The 26,968-nt window shown below is 37.5% G+C and overlaps 2 protein-coding genes across 4 annotated transcripts; both read left to right on the top strand.

Moving 5' to 3' along the window:
* The first annotated feature begins 3,694 nt into the window (after window positions 1-3,694).
* On the top strand, window positions 3,695-4,070 carry LOC131808096 (uncharacterized). Its single transcript, XM_059134034.1, has one exon. It carries the CDS (start codon window positions 3,695-3,697, stop codon window positions 3,845-3,847), a length of 153 nt encoding a protein of 50 aa, XP_058990017.1. The 3' UTR covers window positions 3,848-4,070.
* A 9-nt stretch (window positions 4,071-4,079) lies between these two features.
* Window positions 4,080-25,793, top strand: MKKS (MKKS centrosomal shuttling protein). 3 transcript variants are annotated; one of them, XM_059134028.1, is made up of 4 exons: window positions 4,080-5,069; window positions 7,309-7,484; window positions 8,455-8,565; window positions 25,165-25,793. In XM_059134028.1, exons 1-4 carry the CDS (start codon window positions 4,085-4,087, stop codon window positions 25,414-25,416), a joined length of 1,524 nt encoding a protein of 507 aa, XP_058990011.1. In that variant the 5' UTR covers window positions 4,080-4,084; the 3' UTR covers window positions 25,417-25,793. The 3 variants fall into 3 exon arrangements, with proteins under 3 accessions (XP_058990011.1, XP_058990013.1, XP_058990010.1); XM_059134030.1 differs by lacking the exon at window positions 25,165-25,793 and adding an exon at window positions 10,551-16,293 and having other exon boundaries at window positions 4,080-4,562; XM_059134027.1 differs by lacking the exon at window positions 25,165-25,793 and adding an exon at window positions 10,551-16,293.
* The last annotated feature ends 1,175 nt before the right edge of the window (window positions 25,794-26,968 follow it).

Raw genomic sequence — 26,968 nt, 5'->3', positions numbered from 1 at the left:
TTTATGTATCCTTCCTATCCTTTGATTATTGCAATATCTTAAAGCAAATCCCAGGCTTCAGTGTGTATCTTTTTAACATTAAAGATAAATACACACACAGCCACAAATGCATTATCACACTGAAAAAAACTAATGGTAACTTCTTACTACCATTGGATACCCAGAGCCATGTTCATATTTCCAAATTTGTCTTTAGAAAAATCTTTACAAGTGCTTTGTTGGAACTGGGATCCAAACAAGGTCCACACATTGCATTTTAAAGATTGATCTCTTTCAACCACTATATAACTACTACATTTCTTCTTTTTGAATGTCCCACATTCTGAATTTGGTTGGTTGAGTCCTCATTTTGTCACTGAACAAGTTTCTCACTCTCCCATATCTCCTGTCATCTGGTAGTTAGATCAGAAAATCTGCTTTGATTTACTTTATTTTTTTCCTCTTGAAAAAGAATACTTCACGAATGTGCTATGGTATACATCCTAGTGAATCACATTGTTTCACATTTAATGTCTGATCCACTTTCAGTGTTGCTAAGATTGAAGTGCATTATCAGTCTGATCTCACCATTATAAAATCTATTACAGAATTTATTTATGATCCGGCACCTGAGTGGCTCAGTCAGTTAAGTGTCTGACTTGATTTTGGCTCAGGTCATGATCTCAGAGTCGTGGGATTGAGCAGTGTGACAAGCTCTGTGATGGGCATGGAACCTGCTTGGGACTCTCTCTCTCCCTTTGGCCCTCCTACCTCTCTAAAGAAATTATTTAAGATCATTGTTTTAATCTAGTCATTGGAAAACTTTTTTCTATGTATGACCAGATAGTAAATATTTTACACTTTGGAGATCATAGAGCCTCTATTTCAACTACTCAGCTTTCTGTTGTAACACAAAAGCATTCATATATAATACAGAAGTATGAGCCAATAAGACTTCATTTACAAAAGTAGGCAGTGGCCGGGGTGCCTGGGTGGTTCAGTTGAGTTAAGCCTCTACCTTTGGCTCAGGTCATGATCTCATGGTCCTAGGATTGAACCCTGTGTCGGGCTCTCTGCTAAGTGGGGAGACTGCTTCCCCCCTCTCTCTATGCCTGCCTCTCTGCCTACTTGTGATCTTTCCGTCAGATAAAAATAAAATATTTAAAGAAAAAAAATAGGCAGTGGGCAAGATGTGGCCCTAATGTGGCAAGATGGGCTCTAATTTGCCTACCACCATAAAGGTCCAATCCATCCTTTCCTTAGAGGTTGCAAAATGATGCTGCTCAAATTGCACCATTCCTTCTCCACTTATGAGCTAGAACAACTCCCCTCATCAGCTATTCATTTATCCCTCAAAGTGCATTTATCAGGAAAAGCAAGATAACTGCTTTATTTTCTCCCAGTTTTTATAAAAGTGAGTTAGTGCCCTAACAGCAATGAGGGTTTTGGGGTTTAATGACAATATGAATTCATGAGTCTGCAAATTATTTGAATTATCTCAAGGTATTACTATCAGTATTTTCAAGACTCAAATTGTACCATCTTGAATGCCCTCCAAGTTGACTCCTGTTTCTGTTTTTTTCCTGTGGTCTTTGATATGACCCAAGTATATTTTATGGCCAAAAACTCCTCAGTTCATCTTGTGTATTTCTTGCCTCAGACATAGAATCAGCCATTTCTCCAAGGAAACCTGGTTCCTGTTAAGAGAAATTTTAGCTGTTCATATTTCTTTAACTCATAACTTACAGTGAGTATCTAAATTTAGAATACAGTCATGTAAGTTTTACTATTATTTTAATTAAGTTAAGCATGCCTGCAAAGGCCCATCTGCCAGACCTTTGTATCCAGAAGTCAGAGTCGTTCATGTGATGGTAGCCTTTGGAACTCTGGGTCACAGTGTTAGGAAAAAGAGTCTTAATAGGTCTAAACTGACACTTCCAAACATATTTATAAGCCAGCCCATTGTTTGGTTTATTTCTTTTCTTTCATTTGTACCTTGTTTTGTCTGGATTTAGACCCATAAGTCAGCAAGTTTTGACATCCTAAAAAGGATTTGGGAGTCACCAGCACTTTCGATGATTGCTTCCTTTCTCATTTTATAGAGAGATTAGCCAAAAGATGTGGTTACTGGTCTCACTACCACAGACTGTTAGAGGTGCCAGCTTAACATTCCATTTTTGAAAAGTTGCATGTCACTGTTACATATTAAAAAAGACTTTTTTTTTTAAACTGGAGAAATAATTTTCTTGATCACAATTTCTATTACGATTTGTGGCTTGTGTGGGTGTGTGTTAAACATGTAAAATAAGTATGGAAGTCACTGCACTTAAGGTTTCATTTAAATATATCTCAGATTTTGCTGAATATAAATAACCACTGAAATAATATTTAATTACCTAGCTGTTCCTGGCATAAGATGAAGGGTTATTTTCCTCGTCTTATAAAAGATTTATTGCAGAGAGAAAACTAGCCATCATTGCTTTCTCTTTATTTGGTCCCAGTTGCCATGGTTATAGTCCTTTAACTAGAGAGTAGTGGTAACCAAAATAACATTTCTAATAACACTCCTTCCCTCTCTTCACCTGTTCTTTGCATATCTTCCATCACCTTTTTGGTCTGTATCACACTATGCCATAGTCTACTTCAGGTCATACTGTAGTCTGGTGGTCACTTAGTTTTATTTATGCTAAATACTGTTGAAGGAATTAGCATAATTATCATATTCCTGAAAATAATTATTGGCTGAACTTTTACCTTTAAAGCACCTAAACTCAACAAATAAGATCCATGACCTGAGTTTTTTAATTTTTTCCACACATTATTAACATGTCAGGACTTTGTGCCTCAAGGCACACTATTTATTTAAAACCATGTTAAGAAAGTTAGTACAAGAGCACTTGTTACAACATTTTATGGTATTTAGACCTTTTGAGATCAAATTACAAATCAGATACTATTTTTCTCTTTGTCAAATAACATAATCCCCTGATTTTTGTATTTACAAAGTCTTGGAGAGGATTCAGTTTTAGGACATTAAAACTGACAATCATTGATTGACAGACTAAAACTATAGAAAATTACTTTGAAATCAGCCAAACATTGGAAACATGGTTTTGACAGTGTGCTGTGCAGAATTATACAGCTAGAGATGGCCTACACGATACGGAGTGTGTCTATAGTAGGGAAACTAACAGTTCTTTTAACTCATAATTATTTACGAGCAGGATTTGATGTATGTGTATCTTTTGTTCAGACCTATGGTTTCCAAGTAAACCAAAGTTATGGAAGAAAACATTAAATCTTGATGTAAGAGAATAAAAACATTTGGGATCTTTTTTTTAAGACTCAGTGTTTTATAATGAGTTTTATAATATAGCATTTCTTTTCTAGAAGCATATCATATTCAAATAACTGTACTGTAAGCTTTCTAGCTATGTTGTTCTGCATTCCAAAATCATTCAAATATCAGTACTTTTTCTTGGAGGGATTCATTGAAGAATAAAGGAATGACTGTTTAGTCTAAGTGGATTTACATTTCTCATTTTGTGGAGGCTTGTGCCAGTTGGTAATTCCTTTTTCTAAAGAGAGAGCAGAGCATCAAAATACTAAACTGCATTCTATTAAATGTTTTGGACTTACTTCTCTAAAATGTTTTTTCCTTTATTTCTTATAGAAAGAAGCATCTTTGAATCTGAGCTTAACATTGAAAGAGGAGATGAAAAACATCAGCTGGATTAGAAAGAACTGGCTCCTCGTAGCTGGAGTGTCTTTCATAGGCGTCCACCTTGGAACATACTTTATACAGAGGGCTGCAAAGCAATCTGTAAAATCTCAGTCTACAGGCAAACAAGAGAGTATTAAAGAATGAAGTAAAAATAAATATTTGGAACTAAATTACTAATATGTCATTAAATCATTACATGCTAATTAGCTTCATAAACCAGGAGCTAATTAATCTTACAGCCACAGTGCTGCATATTCAAGACTTTCATTCCTGAAGAATAATTTTTTTTTCTAAGTGTCAAGACCCATGACAATGCAATAAATAGAAAAATATGGTTAACAAAATAAAAACTGTCTTCACCACTTAATCACCTAGAGTAAGATGTCTCGTTTAGAAGCTAAAAAGCCATCTTTGTGTAAAAGTGAACCACTGACAAGTGAGAAAGTCAGGGCCACACTTTGTGTCTTGAAAGGAATCCTGACATCGAGCTATGGCCCTTCGGGGAGGCTGAAGCAGGTGCACAATGGCCTTGGAGGCTGCGTGTGCACCACCTCACAGTCGTCAGCCCTGCTCTCTAACCTTCCCGTCACCCATCCCATTTTAAAGATCCTGACAACATCCACGAAGAATCATGTTTCGTGCTTCAGTGACTGTGGCTTATTCACAGCCATTCTTTGCTGCAATCTGATTGAAAATGTTCAGAGAACAGGCTTGACACCCACCACTGTTATTAAATTAAACCAGCATCTGTTGCGCCTCTGCACCAATTACCTCAAGTCTGAGTCCTGTGGTTGTCGAATTCCAGTTGACTTTAGCAGTCCTCAGACCCTCCTCTGTTTGGTGCGCAGTATAGTAACAAGTAAGCCCGCCTGTATGCTCACCAGAGAGGAAACAGACCATATCAGTGCTTTGGTTCTGAAAGCCTTTTTGCTCACAATTCCAGAAAACACCAAAGACCGCCTCATTTTAGGAAAGAGTATAATTGTGCCTTTAAAGGGTCACAGAGTTCTAGATTCTACTGTATTCCCTGGAATACTTATAGAAGTGTCAGAAGTTCAACTGATGAAGATCTTACCCATCAAAAAATCAAATGCCTTCAAAGTGGCACTCTTTTGTGCTTCTTTATCTGGAGATCTCTCTGATACTGGAGAAGGAACTATGGTGGTCAGTTCCGGGGTCTCTCTTGAAAATGCAGTCCTGGAGCAGTTGCTTAACCTAGGAAGGCAGCTAGTTAGTGATCATGTAGACCTTGTCATGTGCCAAAAAGTTCTACACCCATCTTTGAAACAGTTTCTCAGTATGCACCAGGTAATTGCCATTGATAGAGTTGGAGTGGCTCTGATGGAACCCCTGAGTAAAGTGACAGGTAAAAAGCACCTTCAGCTTTTGCCCCTCACAGTTAATAAATCAACAGTCTTTTTTGAGTGGAGACATTCTTGGTATGTGTCACTGTTAACATCCTGAAAAGTTTTAGAAGCTGCCAACCTCACAACATCTGTATCATTTCTGCCCGCAAAGTTGGCTTCTCAAAAATACATCCATTAATGTTCATTTATTTAAAATTGAGTGATTATGGTAATTTCTATTTTCCAGCCCCAGAAAGGACTACAGAGTCTGTTATAATCTAAAAACATTAACCCCCACAAATATCTTAGATTATTGAGAAATTTAGCAGCTTCATAATCCTAAACTCTTATACTTTATACACAAAATCCTTCTTCTACTTGAATTTTACAAGTAGAAATGACATATTCAGAAGGTAATGTTGCAACTAAAATATCCTTTTCTTCACTTTTCTACTTCTTCACTACTGTACTGCCTAAATAGTAATTCCTAATTAGGGGTAGGTAGGTGGGTGGATGTGTGCGTGCACACATGCACGCTAGCTTTAAATATCCCAGATATTTCCAGCTGAGCTTCTTGAGAATCAGGATTTGTCTTTTATTTTTAGCACTGACAACAGGCCTAGTTGACAGTTAGGTGCTCTAAAAGGCTTATTGAATTGACTAATATTTGGTAAGATACAGAATTGTAACGGACAAGAAATTTACTGTATTTTATAAGTTAAAATCAGACCTAAGGTTGATATTCACCTATTACAGCCAAGGAAACATGATAATGTAAAGAGTTTGTGATTTGAGCCACTTTTCAATATCCTTTTGATTGCACTTTTGTATCAGTCATTCCATTCTGATCAATTACTAGGTTTATCAGACTTAAGCCATTGTTACAGTTCACCATTTTTAGTCTTATTATAAATAATCAAATAGTAGTATGTATGCCAGTACTGAATACCTAATACCTGGGTTACTGCCCGATTTCTGTAAGGCTGTCCCATGATTGCCAAAGTGGAAATTATTAAGAAATAATGGAAACAGTTCTATGGAACTCCTTGTTGATGTTCTACATCACACCCATAGTTTTAAATATTTACTGGTTTTTTCATGACTTTTCCAGCTGTGAATATTGGGTATTACAGTTTTTAAAATGTGAAACAGTGCCTGGGTGGCTCAGTCGGTGAAGCATCCACATCCAACTCTTGATTTCAGCTCAGGTCATGATCTCAGAGTTGTGGGATTGAGTGCCACATCAGGCTCCTGCTGGGAATGCAGCCTGCTTAAGAGTCAGTCTCTCCCTCTCTAAAAAATCCAAAAGGTGAAAGATTTTGTCATAGAAACAATAGTTTGAAGTGGGCATTGGGTTTCTATAGCCCCACAATTCTTGCTTATCCCACATATAACTAGAACATGGTGTAAATAGCCAGAGCTTTAGTCCTGGATCTTGGGAGCAGAGACCTTTTGAGATAAAAAGGAAGGGGAAAAAACAACTATACCAAGCCCGCGGCTTAGGTAAACTATGTTTTCCACCCTCCCTACTGTATCTAGGTTAATCTCCTTTCTTCCCCTTTCAGACAAAATTCCTCTCGATTAGTCTGAATTAAGTAGTGGGATTATTGTGCATGGGCCACTGGTGTGTTTGAAGCTTGGCATGGTGTACAGAGCATTGAACATTTGATTTGCTTTGTCTCCCTATGGGGAGGTCTGCCCTGAAAAGTTAAATGATATGAATGACTTGCTTCATGTCCAGGAGCTCATAAACAGTAGAGCAAGAGCCTCTCACTACAACAGATTGTCTGTTGCGTCCAGGTGAAGTGACACATTGTTTTTTTTTTTTTCCAATCCTTAAATTTCAGATTACTCAGGTACTCCTTATTCTTTGAGGCTTCAAGAAGAAAAGAAGGATAGTCAAAGAAGTTTAATCGTTCAGTGATTATTTTCTGGGTTCTTGCAAATTTTTTAAGCTCCCAGAAAAAGAATGCACATTTTTGTGTGCCTTTTTCTGGAGAGTACAAAATAGCTCCTAACAGATGTTCAAAGAAGTCTGTAAACCAAAAGAACCTCTGCTTTGCTTTATTTCTGTATCATCTTAATAGCAGAATACTACTTAATTTACAGATCTTAGAAGCATCTTGTTATTTATTCTATATTTCATGTGTTAAAGTATATGCATGTGGGACTTTTATTATTGGCTTGGAATCAGTTTTAAATGACTGCATGTTCAATCTTTACTCATATGTTTTGTGTTTTCTGAACTTTAAAAAACAGGAACACAACCTATTGGTTCCTTAGGCTCAATATCTCCTAGTAGTTACGGAAGTGTGAAAGATTTGTGCCCAGCAAAATTTGGCTTCAAACATTTTCTTCATCTAATTCCTAATGAAGCAACTATCTGCAGCTTGCTGCTCTGCAACAGAAATGACACTGCCTGGGATGAGCTGAAGGTAGGTCACAGACTCAATTCCATTATTTAGGGGCTGAAGCTGGGATTGAATAGTAGGACAAAAATGATAGGGTTTTTTTCGCGGAAGTGATCTCTGTTTTTTTGTTTTTCCTAACTTTCCCAGGTGATTTAGAAAGCAAAAACAACAAAAATGAGAGTTAAAGTCACAAGTAAGCTGATTTACTTGCCTATGATATTACAAAAGACTTGGCGAGTGCTACCAGTATATTTCTAGTATCTACACAAGATCTAAAGGTCCTTGACATGTGACCTTTTCTTAGCAATTAACATGAACTATGTACTTTTTGATGCTAACATGTATGAATAATTCACTGAAAAAGTGAGCTTCCTAGCCATACCCAGCATCCACCTCTTGGTAGAGTTTGTCATCTTCTACCCGCAATAACACATGCAACTTATATATTATAAGAGAAGTGATAACCTATGGGTATTGATCACAAACTTAAAGGTTCATCTATACTCAAGGATATACCCTTGGTAAGTGTGAAAGGTTTCTTGTATTTTTCTTTCTATTACTACCGGATTGTCGCTGTTATTAATTCCATAGCAACTTGAAAGAAATTCTAAAGCACGTATATAGCTAATTTATTTAGACTCAAATCATTTTTTTTTAGTAGAAATACTAAACCTTGCAGCAAACCTTGCTGACCCAGTTATTTTGAGGCCATCCATTTGTGAATCTTAGTTTGAAGAGCTAAGTGCATAAGAGAGATGCTATTAATCTGGTTCATGGAAACAAACATCTGGCTAAAATATTTTTCTTTAATCTCTATTCTTTATTATTCCAAAATGTATCCGTTATATTACAAACTTGACAACACAGGTTTTGTTCTTTTGTCATTAAAATCCAGCTCTTTTAGTCTGCTATCTAAGTTCCCTTGAAAACATGGTTATATTTCTTTGTGAACCTGAGGGCAATGTCTGATTCTGATGATTCGTCTCTTCTTTAGCTCACGTGTCAAACCGCACTGCACGTTTTGCAGTTAACAATCAAGGAACCATGTGTTTTGTTGGGAGGCGGCTGTACTGAAACTCATTTGGCAGCATATATCAGACACAAGGTAGGTTACATGGACCTGCTCAGAAGATCTGAATTCTCAGCGACATTTGTTTTATGAGATAATAAACCAAATCATGATACCCTGGGGCTACTAGTCTCATGCAAATTTTATATTTCAAAACACGTGGGAAAAATAACACTTGCAAATATAAGGTAATATCTCTATCACAATGATTATTGTTAATCCATCCTTTCACCAAATAACCACATTCTTTGACTATTGTTGAAATACTGCATATTGAAATGAGCATTCCATTAATGGAGGTTGTATTAGAGATTTCAACTGCTGTGGTATAATCATAATTGATAGTCATAGTGAAAGTGTTAAGATTCTACACAATACTTCAGTACCTTCTGGACTATCAAGAGAAGACTTAGTTTCATTTAATAATGCATTCCAAGTATTAGATTCTATTATAATTTTAAATTGGTATCTATTTATAAGTTCTGTCAAATAGAATGTTTTTTATTCATGTAGGAAACTATATCCTGATAATAGGTAAATTTAGTGCATTATAGTTCTGATTAATTATTTCATAAATACTGACCTACTTTATTTGAAAATAGATACAAAAAGGTTTGTGTTTTCCAGATATTTGCAGTTGATTCTTTGGTCAGGATTGTTCCCAAAAAGACTACAGGGGGCGTCTAAGTGGCTCAGTCAGTTGAGCATCTGACCCTTAACCTCAGCTCAGGTCTTGATCTCAGAGTTGTGAGTTCAAGCCCTACACTTAACTTTAAAAAAATGAAAAAGAGAGACTGCAGAGCTTCCAGTGACCGACTAGGATTAAAGAAAAAGTAAACATTTTCTCACAGAAGGAAACAGAAACCCTGTTTCCCAAAAAGATTTAAAATCTGTTTGATGATAAAGCCCATTCATGAAAAGTTATCAGAGTATACATTATGAAAACCAAAATCAGTGCCTATGTATTGATGCTGAATGCCAATAATGTAGTCTGCAAATAGAATTAAGTAAACTGGAAAAGTTTTTTGGAGGAAGACTGTTTTTTGAGTAGGATTTTGAAGAAACAATACTGCATTGAAAATATGGGAAAAGAACATACAGTATAGATGGTCTCATCTGGTTCACACCTCCTGGGCAGAAAAAAAAAAAAAAGCAGCCACTGCTTTGGAATAGTTTGGATATGGGTTTTAACTATCATTCAGTTATTAACTTGCTAATATGTTACTTTTTCTATCATGAAATTGCTAGGAGCAACTTCTTTATTTTTATTTTATTTATTTTTATTTTTAAATACTCCATTTATTTATTTGAGAGAGAGAGAAAGAGAATACAGAGGGAAAAGCTGACTCCCTGCTGACCAAAGAGCTCTATGTGGGGTTCAGTCCCAGGACACTGAGATTATGACCTGAGCCATAATGCTTAACTAACTGAGCCACCCAGGTGCCCCAGGAGAAACTTTTTCAGAATGGTGAAACCAAAAAAATGTTTAAAATTATATTACTTTTTCCTTAATTAAAAGAGAATTATTTATTTTTAAAACATTGACATGAAAATTACACTTGTCCCTAAATGGCTTTTGTCTTAATAATTATGCGTGTTCTAATTTTAAACAAATCTCAAACACTTTGCCAACTATAAATAAGTATTTCACTTGAACATTAGCCTTCAGGAACCTCCTCCTGTGTGTATAAAAACCTTTGATATATGCATTATGTCTTGTCCATCATATATTGAGGGAGCACAAGTGGGCAGTCATTCAGAGGAAGCTGATGATCGGGTTTATTCTGATACGATGACTAGCATATATTTATACTTTATTTATACTATAATACTATTCTGATTAAGGAATAATAGCCTGGCCAGCTGATCCATACTTGGCTATTAGCATTTTGTTGAACCCCGAAGGAAACTGAACATAAATAGTAACTTGATGATAAGGGTCTGATCAAGTATTTTATTTTTGAGAAACTTTTTTGTAATATTGCTCTGTATGTGTTTTCAATGGTTTTATTACTCTTTAGACTTGTAACGAGCCAGAAAGCATTCTCAGAGACGATGGATGTACTCAAACAGAACTTCAGCTGCTCACTGAAGCATTCTGCCGTGCATTAGAATCTGTCGCTGGCTCTTTAGAACATGATGGAGGTGAAGTTCTTACCGACATGAAGTATGGACACTGTTGGTCCAGTCAGGCAGAGTCTCCCTCTGTTGTTAACTGGCCAGATTGGCTTTCAAGGTGTGGCTGTGGGCTATGCAATAGCCAGGAAGAACTCCACTGGTCGTTCTTGAAGGCTATTCAGCATCCCATCGCACCACAAACCTGCCTTCCACATGAAGCTACAGGCTCATCCAACAACCTGACCTTGGACTGTTTCACTGCTAAGCTTAGTGGCCTGCAGGTGGCTGTGGAGACAGCCAATTTGATTTTGGATCTTTCATATGTCATTGAGGATAAAAACTGATAGCACAGCATGTTTATATTATAGACAAACAAAAAATCTAGTCAGGCGTCAGTTAAGAAAAAAATATCGAGTGTATTTTTTTCTCTCCCCATATTCTGCTTATCTGGATAGATTATTCATAAAATTACAGAGATACTTACATATGGGGAAAAGTATGATTCTTAAGTAGAAATACCATAAAATCTATGAAAAATATGAAGCATTATTATTAAAGATATTAGAGTATCTTAGGGTTTCCACAGAATGCCACTGTATGTTTTTATGAATTTTTATTGTTATTTTACCATCACTCAAGAATCTGCAGAAATTTAAAAATTTCCCAATTTATAAAAAAAAAAATTACTAATCTATGCTCTGATTTGGATATACTTAGTATACTTTTTAGTAGTTATTAAACATGTTTAAAGTGTAAAATTAGATTCCAGAGTATCACAAAGCACCTAATATATATTGCTCAATCAAGAGAAGTGCTCAAACTACACATCTAGTAAAATTTCGATGTTCTTTACCTGAGGCCCTATCATTCAAAGGTTAAGTAACTGATTTCAAACCTGACCTACCTATAATTTTTAGTTTTTCTCACAGTTCTTCATTTGTGTTATTTTGAAGAAATGTGTGATTAGGAAAAAAAATTACTTACATAGTAACAAAGCAGATAGAGAAAAGAAGTGGAAAAGTTATTTCTCTAGTTCACTCAGTAGTGTAAAAAAGAAACCAAAACAGCTCTCATAGTCAAAGTAGAGACACTGATGTTTCATCAAAGAATGTAATTTGAATGTTATGCAAATGCAATCAATGTATCGATAAATTGAAGAAGAAATACAGAATGCAGCTTGAGGAATACATATGGGGCTATAGCAGATGCTGTATTAAACCTTAGGAAAATGTTTTGAAAATTTTAGGAAAATTAAATGATGTGTAAGAGTCTGTGATCAGATCTATAGCCATGATAGAAGGAGATAGAATTTTTAAGCAATTCCCTCCAATATTCTTGTAATGCAAAAGAATTTTGACCCAGAGCCAAAGAAAAAAAATCCAATACAAACTCACAAGGAATGCAATATATATTGAAAACTCAGCTGCACTTCATGCTTCATAAAATAACTGCTCTTAAACCTTACTTCTTTTATTATTAGAGTCAAATAGAAGGGCAGTGTGGTAGGCAGCCTATAAGAGGCCACCAGTGACTCCTCCCTTACTCCTGGTTTTCACACCCTTGCATAATCCCCTCCCTTCCCAAGGTTGTAGAGACTGGATGTAGAGACGCCTCTGAGTCTCCATTCCCCCCCTTGTGAACAGGAATGTCTTACTGCAGTACTCCTATGCCTGCTTTATTATTGTATGTTGGGCGTGGTAGGCAGATGACTTGTCCCATTAGCTTCTTGGGTCTATCAATGGAGAGGAGGTCCAGAAGCTGCACTTAAAGAAAAGCCTCACCCACCCTGACTTGGTTCCAGTGATAAGATTCCTGACTCCAAGCTGACATTGTAATGCAATGAGACTTCTGGGAAAATGGGGAGTATGGGAATGTATTTTGCATGCTTATGGGCAGCCTCTAAGAAGACTCCCTGATCTCATTTCCTGGTAATGCATCCTTAGGGTGTGCATGGGACATAATGACTGGCTTTTAATGTATATACAGCAGAAGTGGTGGGGTGTCACATTGTAAAAAGATGGTCTTCTCTGGATCTCTCACTCACTCACCCTAATGGGGACCACCTGCCAGGTTGGAAACCAACTATCAAGAGGCCCACATAGCAAGAGACTGAGAAAGACTTCCAGCCAACAGCCCACAAGGAACTAACTCCTACTGACAACCACAAGAGTGATTTTAGAAGCATAGCCTCTTTAGCTGAGCCTCAAATGTAGCCCCCACCACTGCAGTCACTCAAGAAGCCCCAAAGCAGAGAACGTAGCTAAATTACTCCCAGATTGATTCCTGACCCACAAAATTTGAAAGATAATAAATCTTTAATCAAGTTTTGGATGTAATTTTTTATGCATCAATAGACATAATAAAGGCAAGAACAAACGCTTATTTATAATTACATACTGAAAACTCGGTCACACAATGGAAAAAAGCATTCTTAATACCATGCCTCTGCATTTCCATCACCCCTCCAAACATAAAGGCAGTGTTCTTTATCATACATGTTCACTGTGGGGTTTTTACATTCACATACAAAAGCCTGTCACATGGGTGGCTCAGCTGGTTAAGTATCCGACTCTAGGACTCAGCTCAGGTCATGACCTCACACTTGTGAGAGAGGCTCTGTGTTCAGTGTGGAGTCAGCTTCAGATTCTCCCTCTCCCTATCCTCCCTCACCCCAATAAATAAATAAAATCTTAAAAGAGAGAGAAAGAAAGAAAAGAAAAGAAAATAGATTGATTAAGAAAGCATGTCACATGGAAGTATAATTCTCCTGGGTCTCTTTGGCTTTCTACTGCATTTCCAAGTTACTCCACAAAGGGACACCACAGTCAATCTCTCTAATTGATCTTAGAGGCTGAGTGTCTACTTCCCATGACAGCCATTAGCTCTGTCATTTTTAGCTTTGCCATAAAATTCAGTTACAGACCTTGGTGAAACATCAGTGCTCTCATTTTTTAATATGTCATAAATCTGCTGAAATACTCGCATAAAGTCATTTTCCAAAATTGTGTACAATCCTTAGTAGAAAATACTGTAAGTGATTTTTTAAAAACCTCACTTCCTTAATTGTTCAACGAAATCATCATTCAAACTCAGATGGTAAAACAAGAGATAAAAGTTCTTTTTTTTTTTTTTTAAGATTTTATTTAGAGAGAGCACGAGGGAGCAAGGTGAGGGGGAGAGGGAGAATCCCAAGCAGACTCTTCACTGAGTGTCGAGCTGACACACAGCTGAATCCCACGCCCCTGAGGCCATCAACTGAGCTGAAATCAAGAGTCAGATGCTTAACCAACTACACCACCCAGGCACCCTGAGATGAAAATTCTTGATGAAAATAATTTCAGAGGAACTCATTTTGACAGAAATAAATGACAAGAAAAAAAAGCAACCAAGTTAAGCCTCGGGCACTGCTTCGTGACTTAAAATAAAACTGAGGTCTAAATGTTGCATTACGAGGTTCCTCAGGAGACAGAACAGGAACCTGATAGTTACAGAACAGGAAAGGGAGAGTAATGCACAAGAGAATGAAGTCAGTGACAGCTCCTCACTCTTATGGTACTTACAGGACAGGCAACATTCAAGTTTATTGAGCCATAAGTGTCCAACGTGGTTAGCATCTTATTAATCAAAAGAGGTTAGGATTTTGGCAGCAAAGAAAAAATTGGAAAAGTAAAGCAAATGAAAAGAGTCTTTTAAGTCAAAATACTTATTTGGTCTTATAAACATCCCATTCCTTAATTCTTCCATTTGTACTATATTTTTAAAATCTTTACATTATTAGTGTAAATCAACCATAACAGTGAAGTATTTTACTCAAGATACGTAAATTAGTATCTTTTATTATCCTTGTGTCCTTGAACTCACTCAGTTTGTATAATCAAAGCTAGTTAGGCATTCACATGATAGTAGAGAAAACTTAAATACCTCTGTAAGATCCATCATATCCTGTATTCATCACAATGGTGAACAGTACTTTGGACAACTTTAAAGTAATATTGTTTACAGTCACATAAACTATGCAGGTTATTATGTAAGAGCATCATGTACAAAAATCTCTTACAGGCCCTGTATGCAGGCCTTGTCAGACATCCAATTAGTTAGCTTATTCATTCCTTTCTAATAATCTTAGGGGAAACAGCCAAGGAGACAAAATATCTCTTACGGGGTCCTATTTCAGCTGTCTAAATAAATCTATCTCTTAATCTGGAGGAAAAGGCAAGTGTGAACCTCTGGTGTCTTTATAATATTTTGTATCATGTAGTTAAATGTTTCCACTTAACAGCTATGGTATCCCATAGTCCTTGGAAATTTTTGACCCTTACCTACAAAAGCTGAATTTAAATTTTATCTAAACCCAATGTAAGCCTGTATCTTTAGATTGCAAGAAAATTTATATACTTCATTATTAAGGCTATAGTAACACTCAGAAAACAGGCCGCAGCCCCCGAAAATGCAGGTATGTGCTATGCCATTACCTGCAATAAATTGTGACTTTAGAGGGAAATGAAATAACTTGATAATTTCCTATTAAGAAATCACACTGAGGGCACCTGGAAGGTTCAGTCAGCACAGGTCATCAGGATCCCGGGATTGAGTCCTACATCGGGCTCCCTGTTCAGTGGGGAGGAGAGTCTGCTTCTCCCACTCCTGCTCTCCCTGCTGGTGCTCTCTATGTCTCTGTCTCTCTGTCAAATAAATAAATAAAAATCTTTAAAAAAAAATCACACTGAGAAAATATTTATAATGAACATCCTATTTTAGCTCTGTTGCTTTTGTTTGACATGTTATACTTTCATTTTGAGAAGTATTAATTAACCTCTTTTTGTTCGCCAGATACAACAGTCGGTGGTGTTAGAGGTTTTAAAAAAAAAGATTTGTTCACAGTCCCTGACCTCATGGAGCTGATCACCTAGCCCGTGAGATATTTTTTAAATACTCTTTTTCTTTCTTAAAAAGCAATTGCATAAAATTATTTCATAATCATTCAAATTATTCATAAACATTATGTGGTAATAGAAAATTAGGAAAGTATGCAAGACACACACACACAAGGAAAATAAAATCCAATGTCATCCCACTACCCAGAAATAACCACTGTTTACATTTCCTGTGCATCTTTTCAGTTTGTTTCATATATATACTTTTCCAAAATGTGATCATGTAGTATGTTATTTTATAATGTTCCTTTTACCTAGTACGATGTACGAACATCATAAACAGGTACAATCACTACATATCCTCTTATTACAGCATTTTTAATTTCTTTTTTTTTTTTTAAAGATTTTATTTGTTTATTTGACAGACAGAGATCACAAGTAGGCAGAGAGGCAGGCAGAGGAGGAGGAAGCAGGCTCCCCGCTGAGCAGAGAGCCCGATGCGGGACTCGATCCCAGGACCCTGAGATCATGACCTGAGCCGAAGGCAGTGGCTTAACCCACTGAGCCACCCAGGTGCCCGCATTTTTAATTTCTAAGAAAATTTCTATTGTAGAGATTCTACCATAATTTAGTCAATGAGCTTTTATTTGTATACTTTCAGGCTGTTTTAATTTTTGTACCAGTATAAGCAAAACCTCAGTGAACATCTTGTATATATCCTTTTCCCATATTCTGATTATTTTCTCAAGATAAATAAACAGAATTAAGATTTCTGGGCCCAAATATTTATTTAAAATGGAAAGACCATCAATGTACATTGTCTTCATTATTAAGTCTTCCAGAAATGTTGCATCAACATACTCTGACCACAGTGTGTGGAACTGCCCATTTTCCTGAACTTTGGCCAACACTAGTTATTTTTTTGCTAATTTAATAAATGAAAATTGACTTCTTTTAGTAATCTGCATTTTTAAAATTATTAATGAGGTAAACACTTTGTAAACATTATTGGCCAATGTCTTCCTTCTGTAGTCAAATTTTTCTTAATAGGCCTTCCATGGTTTCTATCAGTAAGTTTGTCTTTCACATATATATTTATATTTTTTCATACACATTATTAAAAATATGTACACATCAGAAGGTACATTTTTTAAAGCAAATGCATTGCCTTTCTTCATGGTCTCAGTTTTCTAACTAGCTCCATAGGTCCAAGCTTTTAATGGTACAGTCTGGTACTCTTCTATTGATTTATAATGCATAAACAGCAGTAAAACACCTATGAAGTGTGAAGAATATAAAATACTACATAAACTCCTGTCTCTGCCTTTTGCCATCTAACCCTGTGACAAAACATCCGTGATATGGACTCTGTATGACTTGACTAGGGCAGCCGTAATCAATTACCACAAACTTGGTGGCCTACAACAACACAAATGCATTTTCTCACTGTTCTGGAGGCTCAGAAGTCTGAAATCAAGGTGTTGTAAGGGCTACACTGCCCACACGGCAATGTGACCACATTCTCCTCCAGTCTTCCTTGGACCAGATGGGGGTGTGCTGATTTGCCCCCATTCAGGCTGTAAACTGTGATGGAAGAGCCAAGCTCCACCACAGGAACGCATGCCCACCACAGTTATACCCTCTGTACCCTGTGCCAACTGACCTCCCTTCCAGTCCCTCCATATAAGGTGACCATCATATGCTGGGATGTGTGACCTTGACAAACCAGAAAAAAAAAAAAAAAGTCTCTTCATTTTTAATGCTCATTTCAACAGCTATTTAGGCTCCGGGCACTGTTCTAGGTTCTGAGAATAAATTGTCAAACAGAAGGCTCACAAAAAAACAAAATAGCATCAGACTGCAAATCTGAAGGGTTCAGTTCTAGATGACTGCCCCCTCCCCACCATGACCCATTCCACTTCAGATGCCATTGGCAAAAACCAGGATATCACCTTGCTTCTGACCTACCAGCTACAGAACAGATTCCAGTGATCCCTCCTTGGGTTTACTTAATTTGCTACAACAGCTCACAGAACTCAAAGAATTTATTAGGTCACCAGCTTTTTATAAAAACATGTAACTCAGGAACAGCCAGACAGAAGAGATGCATAGGGCAAGGTATAGGGAAATGGCCCAGAGCGTCAATATTCTGAGTTACTACTATCCCCAAATCCATGTGCTCACTAACCCAGAAGGCTTTTATGGAGGTTTCGTTACATAGGCATGACTGATTAAATCATCGACTGGGGATGAGTGATTCAATCTTCAGCTCCTTTCTCCAGCCCACGTGTCAGAGAGGGGGACTGAAAATTCCACACCTAAATTTTTGGTTGGTTCTCCTGGCAATCAGCCTCCATCTTGAGGGAGAGTCCAAAAGCCACACCATTAACATAACAAAAGACATTACCTCTCACCGCTTAGAAAACAAGAGTTTCACGAGCTCTGTGCCAGACATGGGACAGAGGCCAAATATATTTCTTAGTGTAAATCATCAGTATCACAGTCCATCAGAGAAGTGAGGTCACAGGGCAAACAGCTACTCCCAAAAATGGAGACAGATACAGAGAATCAGTTTATCAGAGGAGAAACCCACAATCAGAAACCACCGCGGGAATGAGTGCCAAGGTGGGAGAACTGGAAGTGTTATTAATGAATTGTTGTCGCCTCAATATGGACAAGTCTGAGAAATAAAAACTGGGGGGGGGGGGGGGCGGTGATGGGGGGCGGCACCTGGGTGGTTCAGTAGGTTAAACCTCCACGTTAGGCTCAAGGTCCTGAGATGGAGCCCCGCATCAGGCTCTCTGTTCAGTGGGGAGCCTGTTTCCGTCTCTCTCTCTCTCTGCCTATCTCTATTTGTGATCTCTCTGTCAAATAAATAAAATCTTTTTTAAAAATTATTTAAAAAAATTAAAAACAAACAAAAAAGCTACAGGTGGACCGAATCATAGGGGAAGTCACACTTCCATGGGTTTTAAACCTCGCCCCATTCCAGAGCTCTATTCAGCTCTACACTGAATATCAAAGAAAAATCCCCTTGTGTTTTCAACAGGCAGAGGGGAAAAGGAACCACGTGGAAAGCATTCTTCTTAACAAGCCCTGCTCTCAGGAGAAATTAATTTACCAATGCCTGATAACCTTAAAAATAAAATTGCCAATTATTTTACTAGCAAATGGGCTAGGAAATAGTGAAGAATTGCATTCTTCTGCGACATGTGAGCCACGTACCAAAACCAGGCAAAACCACAGGCCAGGAAGCCGAACAAAGCAAAGGAATGGTGTTTTATAGGAAGGGGAAATTGCAAAGACTGTTACAAACAAAAAGGCCATTGGAGTAAACTTGGAGTTTGAAGTATAATGGCTTTTCATTGGCTGAGTTGTGACAACTCTCATTGGCTGGGCTGTTGCCAGGGGAGGAAAAGAACCCTTCTTCTTCCTCCTGGGATAGTAAAGTAGCCTTGAAGTAGGATTGACTCGGAAGGTACAGCTCTTCCTGTTGGGTCTGCAACTGACAAGCTATAGCAGGTTGGGAGAGCTCCCCCTGCTGACCTCCTGACTCCATTCTAAACTAGATTTCATGAATTGATTTTCAGTCTGTTTTATCAGACCTGCTGGGATATTATCAGAGGCATACCTACCTGAGTGAAGAGAAAATCTCCAGTCCCCTATGTCCTTCCAGGGAGAAGGGGAAATACACACCTCCAGCCCTCTCCAGCTGTCCTGTCTCACCTAAGGGGGAACAAAAAATCTTGGACGGGTCCAAGATGTCCTTCAGAAGATGAAGAACAAGAGAATATTATTCAGTGATAAAAAGGAATGAGCTTCCAAGTCATGAACAGATACAGAGGAAACTCAAATGAATGGTTGCGAGAGACTGGGAGGAATAAATAGGTAAAGTACAGTGGACTTTAGAGCAGTGAAACTACTTGGTACAATATTACACTGGTGGATACATGTCATTATACATTTGTCAAAACCCATTAATAAAAGAATGTTTTAAAGTTTCAATTGAGATAAGGCAAAATTACAAAGTTATAAACTTGGTTGGAGTGGTTACAAGGATATTCAATCATTTGCTTAATTTAGAAGTCTTCATATGGGCTTAGTAACTTAACTGGGTATAATCTTATAATTTTCTTGGATTATGTCAGGGACTACACAATAGGCATATTTATTAAACCTCCCGGACAGTCTTGGTTTCCTAGAAACATAGAGAAATGTACTACATTTTACTTTTTATCAGTGTATCAGATACATCTATGAGTATGGAGTAGTGATTTCATTGCAAAGGAATTAAATATTCCCTGAAACTAAGAAAAATGCACTTAATTTGTATCAACAAATTACTAACATTTGATCTCAATAGTACTTAAAGTATTATCAAAACTGCTATTTTTTCATCTCTTTACTCCTATTAAAAATTGTTTTGGGCTACAAGAAATGAATAAATATATGTGAAATAAGTATGAATCTACGATTATATAAGCAACTTGAAAATTCTCAAGTTACTCATCAAAATTAAAGAACGTTTTAAAACTAAAACAAAATTTTTTCTATCAGTTTTTCAATATAAACCATCAGCCATTCTTATTTATTTTACTTAGGAATTTACTATGCATGAACATCTTATTAAATTAGGCTATTCTTACATGATGATGTATAATGGAAATTTTTATCTTTATATTTATGGCACATGAAACCAAAGTCTTTACAACACAGATGAATTCAAGTTCTTGTTTAAATATTCTTTTTGCTTTTTATTGAGCATTGTAAGAAATATCTTCATCATTTTTTATTATAAATTAAATCTTGATTATCTGCATGGATGAATCTCTCTTCTCATATTTGAATCCTTTCTGGTTTATTTTCATTGTAAGGCATTGACATAAATATTGGGCCTCTTCTATAGAAACAATTTCAAAATGGGAAATTAAATATAAAGCACTTGCAATTGGTTTTCTGAGCCATGATTCTTACTCACTTAGAAACGGATTAAGTTTCTCTTCATTCTCTTAATGAAGAGCTATTGTTTGCTGACCATGTCAAGCCATTGTGCACATATCTATCTGTCTAGTCTCATTTTTTTATTCATTTATTCATGACCTAGCACCATAGCTAGGAACACCATAGCAAGTACAAAAAGTCATTGCCCCTGTTCTGATTGAGCTTAAAATCTGAAAATCAACCACATAAGGGTAAATTTAATTTGAGTTATGTAGCAGAGTGATATAAGAGTATAATGGGAATCAGGAGGATTTTACCTAAGAAAAAGATGATTGCAATGAAATCTTAAGAAGTAGAGTTAATTAGGATAATGAAGAAATTAGATGATTCCAGGCAGAAAGAATAGCATATACAAAGGCCCTGTGGCAGAAGGAAACATCACATGTTTCAAAAGTTGAAAGATCACTGTTGCCAAAGCTTAGAAGGGAGGGCAAATGTTATGGAAGACCAGGCTGGGCCAAACTTTGTAAGCCATGATGAAGAGCTTGGAATTAATCCTAAAAGCAATGACAATCATGGCATTGTTTTGAGGTAGGAAAGCAGCAGAGGGAAAAGTACTGAGTTTGAGGAGAAGAGACTAGTTAAGAAGTTATTCACCAGAATGGGGAAGAAATTATGGCAGATGGTGGTGGCACTATAGATGAGAGACACAGATGGACTCAAGAAAAATTCAACAGATAGACTCAGTGGGATTTGTGATGATTTAGATAATCACAAATGGACAGTTGGATGGTTAGAGATAATGCTCTGCTTTTAGTTTACCCGTCTTGATGACTGGTAGAGGAAAGGATTTGCAAGAGGGATAGTACATTATGTTTTGAACATAATGAGTCTAAATTGGTTTCTTGCTAATCAAGTGAAAAGAGTAAGGAGGCAATTAGATATGCAGGTCAGGAGCTCAGAGAATGACTTTAGGGTAGAAATACAAATATATGAGTCATTTGCATAAAGGTAGTTACTGAACCTGTTCATTGACTCATTATTTAATCACCCACATTTATTTATTCATTTTTTAAGATTTATTTGTTTGAGAGAGAGTGAGTGCAGGGAGGGACAGAGGGAGGGAGAGAAAAGCAGAATCCCCACTTAGCACAGAGCCTGAGCCAGGGCTTAATTCCATCCTGAGATCATGACCTGAGCCAAAATCAAGAGTTGGATGCTCAACCAAATGAGCCACCCAGGCACCCCTTTCACCACACATGTAGTACACCTCTACTATGTTCAAGGCACTGTTCTAGGTTCTGGGATTCAACTGAATTTTAAAATCAGTTTGAGAAGTTCCCTGAAAGTCCTTTGGGACTTCAGTTGGGATTTCATTATTTATACATAATTGACATCCATGTAATATTTAGGCAGCGCAACCTGAAAAATGATATACATAGCTCTCTACTTAGAATTTACTTCTTTAATACTTTTATAATTGTTTCATTACGTGCCTTGCATGTTTCTATTTTTGGATTTATTCCTAGATTTTCTTTTAAAGATTTTATTTATTTATTTGAGAGAGAGAGCACAAACTGGGGGGGGGGGGGCGCAAAGGGAGAGGGAGAAGCAAACTCCCTCCTGAACAGGGAGCCCTACCCCAACTAGATCCCAGGACTAAGAGATAATTAACTGAGCAAAAGGCAGATGTTTAACCAACTGAGCCACACAGCTGCCCCTATTCCTAGGTATTTTATTAGGGTTTTTTTTTTGTTGTTGCTGTGCAAAGAATCTTGATGTCACATTTCTCAATTGATTATGACTTACCTATAGAAAGGGCATTGGTTTTTGTATGTTGGATATTTATTCTTTCCTTACTAAATTCCCTTAAAATCAGTTATTAGAGTTAATAAGTCAGAATCCCTTGGCTTTTGGAGCTAAACAGTTGTATTATCAGCAAATAGTAACAGTTTTATTCCTTCTTTCTGATCTCACTGAATCAGCTAGGATTATGAGTACAATTTGAATAGTAAGAGGGATAGTTAGAACTTCTTTTAGTTTCTTTTGTTTTACAGATCTGTACCCTTTTCCAGTCTGTATGAAACATACCTTTCAAGATATAGAACCAAGAAATATCTTATGGTAATGTCCCCAAATGCTTGAATTTATATTGAAAATGAGCCATATATAAGATAATTTAATGTGTAGGCCCTACTGTCATTATTATGAAATTTGAAAATGTCAAGTTTTACTGTTTAAATGGATTTTCCCAAAAACTACTGATATAACATGGACTTGACGATTCCAAATAAGAAAGATCTTTTTGGTTTGAGATCTACATCCTAAAATATATTGAGCAAGCTTAGAAAATAGCAGGGATAACCAAGCCAAATTGGAACATATGTCTGAAAGGCTACAAAACCACTAGTCTTGCACAGTTAATGATGACCCTGGAACATGTGCTGTGAATAGCACTTTGCTTCCTGTTAATAATAGCTTGCCATCTAAATAGAATAATATAAAGTGTAATGAGTACTACTCTTAAGATAAATATTGCTTTTGTTTTCAGTGAAGTGGAAACTACTGCCTTTGTCTTTTTTTTTTTTTTTTTTAATTTCCAGTTGCTACAAAAAATAAATTTACCCAAAGGTATGTCCAACAGCCATTGCATAGCTCTGAGTTCAGGATATAGTCAACTAGGCTGATGAAGAGCAAAGTTATCATTATTAATCTGCAAAACATTTGAGGGACCTAGGACTGTCAGATTTGCTTGCCAAATTGCATAATGTTTATGGACATTTAATGTCAAAGTGAATATAACTATGATGATTTTGACATGCCACTCTATAGATAAGAACAAATTATTTACCTTTAGAAAAAATACACTTTTTTTAAAAAGTAGACTCCATGCCCAGTGCAGAACCCAACATGGGGCCTGAACTCATAACCCCAAGACCAAGACCTGAGCCAAGATTTAAAGTAAGACACTTAACCAACTGAGCCACCCAGACATCCCCAGAAAAATATACTTTGTAAAGAGGAAAACATTTAGACCAAATGGTCACTTAACAATATTTTCAGTTAAAATATATAGACTTTCAGGGGTGCCTGGGTGGCTCAGTGGGTTAAAGCCTCTGCTTTCGGCATGAATCGTGATCCTGGGTCCTGGGATCAAGCCCAGCATCAGGCTCTCTGCTCAGGGGGAAGCCTGCTCCCCTAACCCCCGCCACCTTTGGCTCTGCCTATCTGTGATCTCTCTCTGTCAAATAAATAAATAAAATCTTTTTAAAAAGTATACTTTCAAATTATGAAATGACTGAGACTACTCTCTGACTTCAACTAAACCACAGAGCAAGCAGCTTTTGTTTTGTTGAATTATGCACATTCTCCTGCTATCAAGAATTTTAGAAGTCCAATGTAACACTGCACACTCCCATATCACTTCATACATTTTGTTTTTTTAAAGATTTTATTTATTTATTTGACAGAGAGGAAGAGTACAACCAAGGGGAGCAGCAGAGGCAGAGGGAGAAGCAGGACTCGATCTCAGGACCCTGCAATCATGAACTGAGTGGAAAGCAGACACTTAACCCACTGAGCCACCCAGGCAACCTGTACTTCATACATTTTAAATATATGTAAAAGATTGAAAATTTTAGATAATAGTTCAATTAAATCACTCTGTAATGTTTTCTTCCCAATTGCAAAGGAAAAAATTACTAAGAAGTATCAATTATGATTTTCTCTGGGTGATGGAATTATGAATGGCCCTATCCACTTTTCTGTTTTTTAGAAATAATTTATGTGAGTGTATACTACTTTAATAATAATAATAATAACAACGAATAATAATTTTTTAGAAGTTGATTCAAGGCAATAGGGAATACATTTGCTAGAGTAAAGTTTTCCAAGGCTAAGAGTTTTACGTAAGTTGTTGAGTTAGAAACAATCTTGTGCTCGGGGTGCCTAAATGGTTCAGTCTGTTAAGCATTCAACCCTTGATTTCAGTTCAGGTCATGTTGTCCATGTCATGGAATTGAGTCCCGCATTGAGCTCCATGCTGGAAATGGAGCCTGCTTGGGATTCTGTCTCCCTTGCCCCTCCTATGCCCCTGACCTGGCTGTTTTGCTCTCAAAAAAAAAAAAAAAGAAAGAAAGAAAGAAAGAAAAAGAAAAAAAAAAAACCCAACACCTCCTCTGTCTGTTGAATAAACATAAATTAAAGAAAAGAAGAAATCTTGTGCTCAAATCTTGAACTGAGTCAAATCTTGAACTCCTCAGGTCTCTATTTCCCCTGTCCCCATTCCCCATAAGGTGAAACTTGACCGTGCAGAAACAAAAACAGGATACAGGAGGATATGGGCAGAATAACTCTCCCAGTAGAATTTTTTTTTTAAGATTTAATTAATTAATTAATTAATTAATGAAAGAGGATACATACACACATAGGGAGTGGGTGCGGAGCCCAACATGATATGGGACTAGATCATAGGACCTGAGATCATGATCTGAGCCAAAAGCAGCCACTTAACTGACTGAGCCACCCACGTGCCCCTCTCCTAATAGAATTTTTATCTAGTATTTCCAAAGTGGTTATAACACTTTATACTGCGAAAAGTAATAAAGGGAAACTGACTAGAGTGGGCTCAAGGTGCTAGAAAGGGAGGCTGGTAAGGGGAGACTTATGGCTCCATGTCAACTACCAGAATTGTCAATTACAGATCTCTAACAGAAGAACCTCAGCAGGAAAGAATCATCAACTACAGGTGCCAGCAGGGAAAGATGTACATTGCCTCTCCTACAAGAAATGGTCCATCCCTGCACCTCAGCCAATGACCAGCTGTCATCAACCTGAACTCCTCTGGTTTTTCTCCAATGGACTTTTATTCAAAACAATCCTCCTCGATTTCCTCCTCCTTCAGAAAATAACATTGCTCTGTTTTGTTTGCTGGACTTGCCTATGGTTTTGTTGAAGCTTGCGTGTGTGGATTGCAATTCTGTTACTCTCAAATAAACCCATTCTCTGCTGGTAAAATAACTGGTAGTTTTATCTGTAAGGTTAACAATGCCTTGACCAGCAGGAAATGCTCACCCCGTCTCCCACCTCTTCACCTGGATTTGGACTGGTTGGCTGCTGCGATGTTCAAACCCCACTGCATCCCTAGGCTTCTCTTTCTCTCTCTCTCTCTTTTCTGTACCACTGCCTGTGCCTCTGCACATATATACACACCCCTACCCCTGTATCATGGAGAGTAAGCCCTTTACATGAATGTTGAAGTCCAGACTCATTGCATTCATTTCCTTCATTCAGAAATCATTATACCTACTGTGTGCAAGATAGATGAACAAAGTACAGAGGAAAAAGGTACAAAGATAGAGCCTCAAAAGGCACCTGTCACGGGAGGGTCAGGCACTTAAATATCTGGTACAGGGGGGGCTTGAATGTCTCAGTGGGTTGAGTGGCTGCCTTTGGCTTGGGTCCTGATCCCAGGGCCTGTGTCAGGACCCTGTGTCAGGTTCCCTGCTCAATGGGGAGCTTTCTTCTCCCTCTCTGTCTCCCAGTCATGCTCGCTTGCTCTCTCTCTCAAATAAATCAACAAAAATAAATAAATGAATAAACATCTGGTGCAGTCACCCATGAGAAAAGTGTTGGTGAAGGCTTGGGATATGTGTCCATGACAGCTGTCGGAAAAAAGGAAACAAGACTCAGTCAAGGCAGGGTCACCCAGGAAATGCCGTTTGGGCTGAGCCTAGGAGGTAAACAAATAATTACCGGGCCAACTTCAGACAAAACACGTAGAGGATGGGGTTTCTCATGGTCCATCCCCCTGGGTGTGTATTTCTGAGAACCCAGAAGTTCTGAACTAACATGACAGCTGCCCAGAGTTCAAGGATGGCGGGGTGGAAAAAGGAAGACAATGGAAAAATACATGAAAAAATGGTGGAGGAAACAAAGATAAATATGGAAAGGTCTCAAAAAGAGAAAGAAACATTTATTTTTACTACTTTCTCTGGTCATAGAATCCAAAGACACAATCCAGAGTTGCAACTCTCTTTATGTCTCTCTAAACTGCACCAAAGTAGTAGGTAGAAGAATTAAATAGCCAGCCTACTGTCCAGCAACCTGGTACAGCAGAAAGCAGTGGCTCTCAAACTCTGGCTGGCCTAGGAATCACCTGGAGAACTTGGTAGAGGTTCTCTGAGCCCCACACCCAACGATTCTGGTTCAGAAGGTCTGAGGTTCTGCATTTCTCCTGCTGGCCCGCAAGCCACACAATGAATAGGAGTACAGAGAAACCGCACCTAGGGATGCAGTGCGGTTTGAACATAGGAGTACTGGAATAGGAGTACTGGAAAAATATGGAAGTCAGGTCTAGAAACTAACATCTCTTAATATGAGGGATATTTTCTAAAAGCTTAGGCTCATAGAACAGTGCTGTTGGTAAGAAAATGGATCTGATGTTAAACAAATTGAATGCAATCCCATTTCTCCCAGTTCCGATAGTTAGAGACACTGGACAAATG

The sequence above is a fragment of the Mustela lutreola genome, chromosome 9, assembly GCF_030435805.1.
Source record: "Mustela lutreola isolate mMusLut2 chromosome 9, mMusLut2.pri, whole genome shotgun sequence".
NCBI lineage: Eukaryota > Metazoa > Chordata > Mammalia > Carnivora > Mustelidae > Mustela > Mustela lutreola.
Note: the sequence above shows the minus strand (reverse complement) of the source record. Positions and strands in the feature narration are given on the sequence as shown.

Bases quoted from the DNA above. Each gene is read 5' to 3' on its own strand.
- LOC131808096 (XM_059134034.1), top strand. From the start codon at position 3,695: ATGAAAAACATCAGCTGGATTAGAAAGAACTGGCTCCTCGTAGCTGGA.
- MKKS (XM_059134027.1), top strand. From the start codon at position 4,085: ATGTCTCGTTTAGAAGCTAAAAAGCCATCTTTGTGTAAAAGTGAACCA. The intron at 5,070-7,308 runs GTAAAAAGCACC...TTTAAAAAACAG, and splicing joins ACCCCTGAGTAAAGTGACAG to GAACACAACCTATTGGTTCC. The intron at 8,566-10,550 runs GTAGGTTACATG...ATTACTCTTTAG, and splicing joins CAGCATATATCAGACACAAG to ACTTGTAACGAGCCAGAAAG.